This window comes from Manis javanica, chromosome 13, assembly GCF_040802235.1.
Source record: "Manis javanica isolate MJ-LG chromosome 13, MJ_LKY, whole genome shotgun sequence".
Taxonomy (NCBI): domain Eukaryota; kingdom Metazoa; phylum Chordata; class Mammalia; order Pholidota; family Manidae; genus Manis; species Manis javanica.
In genome coordinates, this window is record NC_133168.1 from 88007600 (window position 1) to 88019077 (window position 11478).

An 11478-nucleotide genomic window follows, 5' to 3' on the forward strand; every position below is an offset into this window, starting at 1 on the left:
GAGCCAGGGAACATTCAGGGGATCTTGAATGAAAAATCTGAGTGCATTTAGCATTATTTAGGTATACTTAAAAATGTATTTTTTTACACAAAATATGTTTTCACACTTAAATTTAGAATCAGTTTCCTGATATCACTAACTGGATTAGATGCCATAGCTTCTACTGGAAACATGCAGACTGGGTCCAAAGAGAGAAGGCTGCTGTTCCCACATGGGCAAGCTGTGTGCAATGGGAAGAGAGAAATAGATGGTAAACACCTGGCCTTACAGCCTAAGGAAGCAGCCAACCCAATTGCCTTCCTTCTAGAGTCCTGGTCCTTAAGGGTTTGCACTGTCCTGGGACCCGAATATTAACAAAGTTTGTCTAATGAGGAGCTTTGAATATTGAGCCCCCAGGGCTGAAGAGACTGCAAATAGTGGGTTTGTGATCAGCTCACTCAACAGTGCTACAGAGCCAGGAAGCAACAGCTGAGACACATCCCCTGCCATGGTCCTTCTTTCCCAGAAACCAGGGATTTCACCGGGTCTCTCTGCCCTTCTCAGAGGCAGACCTTCTGTTTCCATGATGCAGTTTCCAGGAAACATATCAAGCATCCTACCGTAATGATGCCAGCAGGTAACATAATGTCCACTAGACAGTGCTTGACATGAGGTCAGCATTTAGGAGACATGCATCTCCACTAGCTGCTTGGAGTGCCCTTGTCTAAGGGGAACATTTCACCTGGAACTAAATACATCCACCCACAGAAGAGCTTTGGTGTCATGTTGAGAAGATGATCCTGAAGACAAGACAAATTTTGCAATTTCATTCGCATGTTTCTGATTGTCTGGAGATGGGGTATATTCTGAGGGAATAAACTCATGTGGTCTTTATTCTGCTTCCAGAACTTGCCAGTGTGTCAGAAAGTCATTCTCAATAAAATTTGGGTTGATGAAATGACAATACTGTAGAGAAGGAGGGAGGGAAGTAGGATAGAGAGAGATAAAAGGGGAGGAAAAGATGGTTGTACTACATGGGGTGCATGAGCGTGTTTCTAGGGTAACAGTCCTCAGTTGTTAGTGTAGGTCAGCGTTATCTGCAGGGAATGTAAAATGTTGCCGGGCACCAGCCCTGGGACGTATCATCAGTAAGATGGAGCAGGACCCGAGAATTGGCATTTCTATCAAGTACCCAGGAGCTGTGGCTGGTCCACAGATCATACGTTTTATTTTATTGTCACCCAATATTTTCTATAGGTTCATTAACTACATGGATCTCAGAAATCACACAGATGTTTCCGAATTCCTCCTCCTGGGATTGACACAGGACACAGAACTGCAGCCCCTCCTCTTTGGGCTGTTCCTGTCCGTGTACCTGGTCACCATCCTGGGGAACCTGCTCATCTTCCTGGCCATCAACTGTGACACCCACCTCCACACCCCAATGTACTTCTTCCTCTGCAACCTGTCCCTGGCTGACATCTCTTTAAGCACAATCACGATCCCCAATATGCTGGTGAACATCCAGGCACAGAATCAGCACATCAGTTATACAGGCTGCCTCACTCAGATCTGCTTTGTCCTTGTTTTTATTGGTTTTGAAAGCTGTCTCCTTTCAGCAATGGCCTATGACCGCTATGTGGCCATCTGCCATCCACTGAGGTACACGGTCATCATGACCCCCCGGCTCTGTGTCCTGCTGATTCTTCTCTGTCTGCTCCTTAGCACTGGGAATGCCCTGCTCCACAGCCTGATGGTGCTGAGGCTGTCCTTCTGCACAAACAGAGAAATCCCCCACTTCTTCTGTGAACTTGCTCAGGTCATCAAGCTGGCCTGCTCTGACACCTTCATCAATAACTTCCTGATATTTGTTGTGTTTAGCCTATTTGGGGGTCTTCCTCTCTCTGGGATCACTTTTTCTTATGCTCAAATTGTCTTCTCTGTTTTGCGAGTGCCATCAGCAGGGGGAAGGTATAAAGCCTTTTCCACCTGTGGGTCTCACCTCTCAGTGGTACTCTTGTTCTATGGGACAGGATTAGGGGTGTACATCAGTTCTGCAGTTGCTGACTCTTCCAGGAAGGCTGCAGTGGCTTCAGTGATGTATGCTGTGGTCCCACAAATGATGAATCCCTTCATCTACAGCCTGAGGAACAGGGACATGAAGGGGGCCTTTAGGAAACTCATCAGGAGGACACCTCTCCCTTATTGATTTTGTCATCCTATTTGAACCAGGTCTACAATGAGTCCAAGAGAAAGGCCTTCTGGTATTTCAGAGTCCCTAACTTTTCAATGACTAAGGTTCTGTAAAATGAGTAGAAAACATGATGGCAAGGGACCTGTCAACTTAGGCCTGAAATCTGATTTTGGTCTTTGTCTAAGTCTAGAATGGTTGACAAATAATTTCAGCTGCTTAAACTCAGTTTCCTGGACCATGTTCCATAAAGAGATCCTGGGCCCTGGGATCCTGATACAGTGGTTTGGGGAAAACATTCTCAAAATAAATTAGGAGATGGTGGTTTTGGCAGAAGTGTATGTAAGCAAGGTCATGGTCCTAGGTGGGCACAAGCTTCTGCCTTACCGAGTGGTCAGGACTGTGTGGATTTTGCCCCAGATTTAGAACTACTGAGAGGAAAGGGAGCTGGACTTTCTTACCCCAACCAGGTCATTGTTAAGTTTTTCTCTATTAAACTGTTTCCCAGAATGATATCAGAACTCACTGAGACAGGGAAAAGATGGGGCAGCTCCTGCCCAGTTAGAGCAGGATAAGGGCCTTGGGAAAGGACAGAAACAAGATGCTTACTGAGAGCCTCAGGAATGTGCAAAATCTTGATGCTTGTGGTGAGAACATCCTTTTTTTTTTTTCATTTTGTTGGCAGTTACAGTCATGTGTGCTTGGTAGAAGCTTGCCAAATTTGGAAATAAAGACAACTTTCAACGAGATTGGTCAAAACAATGGACAGTAACCCAGTGGGAACTATAGAAATTAGACAACTCTGCTAATTCTTGGATATAGAGCCCTAGACAATGACTGGACACAGGTACTCTTGTCCCCTCCCAGTGTATGCTGGGAGTTCTGTACTTTTGCTTTCTCTGAATAAAAAGCCTTTTCTCCTGCTTGCCTACCTTGAGCATTTGCGAAGTTCATTCTTCAACTCCGTGAACAAAGTTAATATCACCACTATATTCAGTTTCATCATGTGTAGTATTGGTATGGTTAGGTCACCTCACTCATTTGAGTTGATTTTGAGATAAATGAACTCCAGCTGAAGAAGTCTTCAGTTATTTTTTTTTAAAGGAGTTAAAGAGGTATGATTCTCTATGGACATGCTGTCATATTATTGGTAGTATAAAACAATTTATCATTTTATAGGAAAGATGATTAATAATGCCATTGTCTCTACCCTTTTCTTCTTATGAGCACGTTGACAGTTGAGGACCCATATTCTTCCATGTGCATTTGTCAATCAGCTGGGGAGATTCTTCTGAATAACCTGGAAGGCCACTGCATCTATAGATGTGGGGGCTTCAAAAGATCCATAAGGAAGATGTGTTTGGGTGGCCAGGTGACTTGAAATGCACATGAGCCAAGCCACACAGAGAAATAAGATGTCATTTATTTGCCCTCTCAGGGTAAGAGAATCAGAAAAAGCCAAGTTCTTCATCTCTGGGCTTTGTTCCTCGAGGTTTTGTGCTGCCCCGTGATCACATGAAAGTAAAAATATTTGAATATTGAGGAGCTTTGGATATTGAAACCCCAAAAGACACAAACACTGCCAATAGTCTTCCTGTGACCACCTAGTCAACAGCCATGCCCAGATCATATACAGCACACCTGAACCCGGTCCCATTGACAATTATTTCTGCTCAAAAACCCAAGGGCTTCACTGTCTTTCTGGGCTCTCTGCATGTGGAGCTTTCCATTTTTATAATTCATATATAGGAAAGAACTAAATACCATTCCTTACTATGGGTACCCAGTGATCTGACATCCCCTACTTCATGTTTTGCAACAGGAATAGGTCATTGTTCACTGGTCTCTCCGGAGGGAAATGCAGATGATAAGCAGAATAGTTCACCTGCAAGGGGCCTACATAGTGGCCCACCATCTTCTCCTAGACCTCTTTGCTTTTCCCTTTGCAATAATTCTCAAGTATCTCTCATTTGAATAACCACCTACTGTGATCCTTAAGCCTCTGAACTTTTTCCATCCTCAAGAACAATCTACTCTTGCTCAATTTTGATGATTATTCTAGAATTATCTAACACTTTCTTTCATTTCTTTAGCAAGGGGCAGAGGTGTGTGGCTACCCTCTCCTTGCCCTCCCACTCCTGGTTCTGGACACCCCTTGGTAGAAGAGGTATCTTGTTTTGACATGGTTTCCTGATTATGAGTATTCTGAGAAGGAGGAGTTACAGAATGAAGCAGATATGAAACTACACCCTAGTCCACCTGTTTCTCTTTAGGAGTCTATAAAATATTTGAAAAGGCAGAACAGAATAGAATAAGAAGCAAATAATCATGGATCCTACTTCCTGAATTACTAAGACTTGACATTTTGCCATAAGAATTCTTTTCTTAATATCATAAAACAACATGAATAAATATAGTATACATAGTATGTTCTTTCGGTTTCCAGAGGCAACCACATTGTCGAATTTAATTGTTCTCCTTGTTATTTACAATTGTTTATATATTATGTGTGGGCTTGAATGTGTGTGTAAGGGCAATAATGAAAATACCTCTCAGTGGGAGAAGGAGAATAAATTGTGATGCAGCAAGACGCTGAAATAAGGGAAGGTAGTTCACATTAATGAAACAAAGAAAAATGTGCCAGGACATTAAATGTATTGTTTTTTAAAAATGTGATGCCAGGGGGCGGAGCCAGGATGGCGGCGTGAGTAGAGCAGTGGAAATCTCCTCCCCAAAACACATAGAGCTATGAAAATATAACAAAGAAAAATCTTCCTAAAATAGAGACCACAGGACACAGGACAACATCCAGACCACATCCACACCTGCAAGAACCCAGCGCCTTGCGAAGGGGGTAAGATACAAGCCCCCGCCCAGTGGGACCCGAGCGCCCCTCCCCCCGGCTCCCAGCGGGTGGAAAGGAACCGGAGCAGTTTTTTTTTGGCGAGTGCTTTTTGGAAGCCTTAAAGGGACGGGCCTCCGTTGCTAGGGAGGCAGGGTGGCGGGACCAGTGCCTGAGGACAAAGAATATCCCGCGTTTCTCCTGCGGGACTGGCGGGCGGGTGCCTGAGACCAGCGCCTGAGGATGGAGGAAATTGCGCATTTTTCCCCTTTTTTTTTTCTCTTTTTGGCGAGCGCTTTTTGGAAGCCTTCCAGGGACAGGGACACTGGTGCTAGGGAGGCAGGGCGGCGGGACTGGTGAGCGGGTGCCTGGGACCGGCGCCTGAGGACAAAGAATATCCCACGTTTTTCCCTGCGGGACCGGTGGGCGGGTGCCCGAGACCGGCACTTGAGGACAGAGGAAATCGCGTGTTTTCCCCCCCCTTTTTTTTTTCTCTTTTTTGCGAGTGCTTTTTGGAAGCCTAAAAGGGAAGGGACCCCGGTGCTAGGGAGGCAGGGCGGCGGGACTGGTAAGCGGGTGCCTGGGACCGGCACCTGAGGACAAACAATATCCCGCGTTTTTCCCTGTGGGACCGGTGGACGGGTGCCTGAGACCGGCACCTGAGGACGGAGGATATCGCGCGTTTTTCCCCTTTTTTTCTTTCTCTTTGGCGAGTGCTTTTTGGAAGCCTTAAAGGGACAGGGACCCCGGTGCTAGGGAGGCAGGGCGGCGGGACTGGTGAGCGGGTGCCTGGGACCAGCGCCTAAGGACAAAGAATATCGAGCGTTCTTTCCCTGCGGGACCAGTGGGTGGGTGCTTTTTGGAAGCCTTGAAAGGACAGGGACCCTGGTGCTAGGGAGACAGGGCAGCAGGACCAGTGAGCGGGTGCCTGGGACCGGCACCTGAGGACAAAAAAAAAATCGCGTGTGTTTTCCTTTTTTTTTCTTTCTGTTTCCTCTCTCATTGTTGCTGTTGTTTTGGTTTGGAGAGTGCTTTTTGGAAGTCTTAAAGGGGCAGGACAGGTCACTTAGACCAGAGGCAGGGAATCTGGGGATCTCTGGGACTCTAGCCCCCTGGGCAGCAGGGAGCACAGAGGCCCCTTACGGAGATAAATAGCCTCCCGGCCGGTCCCCCTCCAATGGGGCTCCACCATTTTGGAGGAACAGCCCCAGCCAGGCCAAGCCCACAGCAACAGCAGAGATAAACACCATAGCAACTGGGCAGGAAGCAGAAGCCCTGTCTGCGCACAGCTGCCCAGCACAAGCCACTAGAGGTCGCTATTCTCCCAGAAGAAGGCCACAAACCAACAAGAAGGGAAGCTCTTCCAGCGGTCACTTGTACCAGCTCTGCAAACTATCTCTATCAACATGAAAAGGCAAAACTACAGGCAGACAAAGATCACAGAGACAACACCTGAGAGGGAGACAGACCTAACTAGTTCACCTGAAAAAGAATTCAAAATAAAAATCATGAACATGCTGACAGAGATGCAGAGAAAAATGCAAGAGCAATGGGATGAGATGCAGAGAAAAATGCAAGAGCAGTGGGATGAGATGCAGAGAAAAATGCAAGAGCAGTGGGATGATGTCCGGAAGGAGATCACAGATGTCAGGAAGGAGATCACAGAAGTGAAACAATCCCTGGAAGGATTTATAAGCAGAATGGATAAGATGCAAGAGGCCATTGAAGGAATAGAAGCCAGAGAACAGGAACGTATAGAAGCTGACATAGAGAGAGATAAAAGGATCTCTAGGAATGAAACAACACTAAGAGAAATATGTGACCAAGCCAAAAGGAATAATATTTGTATTATAGGGATACCAGAAGAAGAAGAAAGAGGAAAAGGGATAGAAAGTCTCTTTGAAGAAATAATTGCTGAAAACTTCCCCAAACAGGGGAGGAAATAAACGAACAGACCATGGAATTACACAGAACTCCCAACAGAAAGGATCCAAGGAGGACAACACCAAGACACATAGTAATTAAAATGGCAAGGATCAAGGACAAGGAAAGAGTTTTAAAGGCAACTAGAGAGAAAAAGGTCACCTACAAAGGAAAACCCATCAGGCTAACATCAGACTTCTCGACAGAAACCCTACAGGCCAGAAGAGAATGGCATGATATACTTAATGCAATGAAACAGAAGGGCCTTGAACCAAGGATACTGTATCCAGCACGACTATCATTTAAATATGATGGCGGGATTAAACAATTCCCAGACAAGCAAAAGCTGAGGGAATTTGCTTCCCACAAACCACCTCTACAGGGCATCCTACAGGGACTGCTCTAGATGGGAGCACCCCTAAAAAAAGCACAGAACAAAACACACAACATATGAAGAATGGAGGAGGAGGAATAAGAAGGGAGAGAAGAAAAGAATCTCCAGACAGTGTATATAACAGCTCAATAAGCGAGCTAAGTTAGGCAGTAAGATACTAAAGAAGCTAACCTTGAACCTTTTGTAACCACGAATCTAAAGCCTGAAATGGCAATAAGTACATATCTCTCAATAGTCACCCTAAATGTAAATGGACTTAATGCACCAATCAAAAGACATAGAGTAATAGAATGGATAAAAAAGCAAGACCCATCTATATGCTGCTTACAAGAAACTCACCTTAAACCCAAAGATAAGCATAGACTAAAAGTCAAGGGATGTAAAAACATATTTCAAGCAAACAACAGTGAGAAGAACGCAGGGGTTGCAGTACTAATATCAGACAAAATAGACTTCAAAACAAAGAAAGTAACAAGAGATAAAGAAGGATACTACATAATGATAAAGGGCTCAGTCCAACAAGAGGATATAACCATTCTAAATACATATACGGGTGCACCAGCATATGTGAAGCAAATACTAACAGAACTAAAGAGGGAAATAGACTGCAATGCATTCATTGTAGGAGACTTCAACACACCACTCACCCCAAAGGATAGATCCACCAGGCAGAAAATAAGTAAAGACACACAGGCACTGAACTAGAACAGATGGACCTAATAGACATCTATAGAACTCTACCTCCAAAAGCAACAGGATATACGTTCTTCTCTAGTGCACATGGAACATTCTCCAGAATAGACCACATACTAGCTCACAAAAAGAGCCTCAGTAAATTCCAAAATATTGAAATTCTACCAACCAATTTTTCAGACCACAAAGGTATGAAAGTAGAAATAAATTCTACAAAGAAAACAAAAAGTCTCACAAACACATGGAGGCTTAACAACATGCTACTAAATAATCAATGGATCAATGAACAAATCAAAATAGAGATCAAGGAATATATAGAAACAAATGACAACAACAACACTAAGCCCCAACTTCTGTGGGATGCAGCGAAAGCAGTCTTAAGAGGAAAGTATATAGCAATCCAGACACACTTGAAGAAGGAAGAACAATCCCAAATGAATAGTCTAACATCACAATTATTAAAACTGGAAAAAGAAGAACAAATGAGGCCTAAAGTCAGCAGAAGGAGGGACATAATAAAGATCAGAGAAGAAATAAACAAAATTGAGAAGAATAAAACAATAGCAAAAATCAATGAAACCAAGAGCTGGTTCTTCGAGAAAATAAACAAAATAGATAAGCCTCTAGCCCAACTTATTAAGAGAAAAAGAGAGTCAACACAAATCAACATAATCAGAAATGAGAATGGAAAAATCACGACAGACTCCACAGAAATACAAAGAATTATTAAAGACTAGTATGAAAACCTATATGCCAACAAGCTGGAAAACCTAGAAGAAATGGACAACTTCCTAGAAAAATACAACCTCCCAAGACTGACCAAGGAAGAAACACAAAAGTTAAACAAACCAATTACGAGCAAAGAAATTGAAACAGTAATCAAAAAACTTCCCAAGAACAAAACCCGGGGCCGGACGGATTTACCTCGGAATTTTATCAGACACACAGAGAAGACATAATACCCATTCTCCTTAAAGTGTTCCACAAAATAGAAAAAGAGGGAATACTCCCAAACTCATTCTATGAGGCCAACATCACCCTAATACCAAAACCAGGCAAAGACCCCACCAAAAAAGAAAATTACAGACCAATATCCCTGATGAATGTAGATGCAAAAATACTCAATAAAATATTAGCAAACAGACTTCAACAGTATATCAAAAGGATCATACACCATGACCAAGTGGGGTTCATCCCAGGGATGCAAGGATGATACAACATTCGAAAATCCATCAACATCATCCACCACATCAACAAAAAGAAAGACAAAAACCACATGATCATCTCCATAGATGCTGAAAATGCATTTGACAAAATTCAACATCCATTCATGAGAAAAACTCTCAGCAAAATGGGAATAGAGGGCAAGTACCTCAACATAATAAAGGCCATCTATGATAAACCCACAGCCAGCATTATACTGAACAGCGAGAAACTGAAAGCATTTTCTCTGAGATCGGGAACCAGACAGGGATGCCCACTCTTCCCACTGTTATTTAACATAGTACTGGAGGTCCTAGCCACGGCAATCAGACAAAACAAAGAAACACAAGGAATCCAGATTGGTAAAGAAGTTAAACTGTCACTATTTGCAGATGATATGATACTGTACATAAAAAACCCTAAAGACTCCACTCCAAAACTACTAGAACTGATATTGGATTAAAGCAAAGTTGCAGGATACAAAATTAACACACAGAAATCTGTAGCTTTCCTATACACTAACAACGAATCAATAGAAAGAGAAATCAGGAAAACAATTCCATTCACCATTGCATCAAAAAGAATAAAATACCTAGGAATAAACCTAACCAAAGAAGTGAAAGAGTTATACTCTGAAAACTACAAGTCACTCTTAAGAGAAATTGAAGGGGACACTAATAAATGGAAACTCATCCCATGCTCATGGCTAGGAAGAATTAATATCGTCAAAATGGCCATCCTGCCCAAAGCAATATACAGATTTGATGCAATCCCTCTCAAATTACCAGCAACATTCTTCAATGAATTGGAACAAATAATTCAAAAATTCATATGGAAATACCAAAGACCCCGAATAGCCAAAGCAATCCTGAAAAAGAAGAATAATGTAGGGGGGATCTCACTCCCCAACTTCAAGCTCTACTACAAAGCCATAGTAATCAAGACAATTTGGTACTGGCACAAGAACAGAGCCACAGACCAGTGGAACAGATTAGAGACCCAGAAATTAACCCAAACATATATGGTCAATTAATATTTGATAAAGGAGCCATGGACATACAATGGCAAAATGACAGTCTCTTCAACAGATGGTGCTGGCAAAACTGGACAGCTACATGTAGGAGAATGAAACTGGACCATTGTCTAACCCCATATACAAAGTTAAACTCAAAATGGATCAAAGACCTGAATGTAAGTCATGAAACCATTAAACTCTTGGAAAAAAACATAGGCAAAAACCTCTTAGACATAAACATGAGTGACCTCTTCTTGAACATATCTCCCCGGGCAAGGAAAACAACAGCAAAAATGAGCAAGTGGGACTACATTAAGCTGAAAAGCTTCTGTACAGCGAAAGACACCATCAATAGAACAAAAAGGAACCCTACAGTATGGGAGAATATATTTGAAAATGACACATCCAATAAAGGCTTGACGTCCACAATATATAAAGAGCTCACACGCCTCAACAAACAAAAAACAAATATCCCAATTAAAAAATGAGCAGGGGAACTGAACAGACAGTTCTCCAAAAAAGAAATACAGATGGCCAAGAGACACATGAAAAGATGCTCCACATCGCTAATTATCAGAGAAATGCAAATTAAAACTACAATGAGGTATCACCTCACACCAGTAAGGATAGCTGCCATCCAAAAGACAAACAACAACAAATGTTGGCGAGGCTGTGGAGAAAGGGGAACCCTCCTACACTGCTGGTGGGAATGTAAATTAGTTCAACCATTGTGGAAAGCAGTATGGAGGTTCATCAAAATGCTCAAAACAGACCTACCATTTGACCCAGGAATTCCACTCCTAGGAATTTACCCTAAGAACGCAGCAATCAAGTTTGAGAAAGGCAGATGCACCCCTATGTTTATCGCAGCACTATTTACAATAGCCAAGAATTGGAAGCAACCTAAATGTCCATTGGTAGATGAATGGATAAAGAAGATGTGGTACATATACACAATGGAATACTACTCAGCCATAAGAAGTGGAAAAATCCAACCATTTGCAGCAACATGCATGGAGCTGGAGAGTATTATGCTCAGTGAAATAAGCCAAGCGGAGAAATAGAAATACCAAATGATTTCACTCATCTGAGGAGTATAGGAACAAAGGAAAAACTGAAGGAACAAAACAGCAGTGGAATTACAGAACCCAAAAATGGACTAACAGGTACCAAAGGGAAAGGAACTGGGGAGGGACTAGGGGGGGGAAGATGAAGGGGGGTATTAAGATTAGCATGCA

At 42.9% G+C, this 11478-nt stretch overlaps 1 protein-coding gene across 1 annotated transcript; it reads left to right on the forward strand.

The window, feature by feature from the left end:
- The first annotated feature begins 1246 nt into the window (after nucleotides 1–1246).
- LOC108389129 (olfactory receptor 7G2-like) lies at nucleotides 1247–2188 on the forward strand. The gene has a single exon (XM_017647700.3). It carries the CDS (start codon nucleotides 1250–1252, stop codon nucleotides 2186–2188), a length of 939 nt encoding a protein of 312 aa, XP_017503189.3. The 5' UTR covers nucleotides 1247–1249.
- Nucleotides 2189–11478: the final 9290 nt, after the last annotated feature.

Bases quoted from the DNA above. Each gene is read 5' to 3' on its own strand.
- LOC108389129 (XM_017647700.3), top strand. From the start codon at position 1,250: ATGGATCTCAGAAATCACACAGATGTTTCCGAATTCCTCCTCCTGGGA.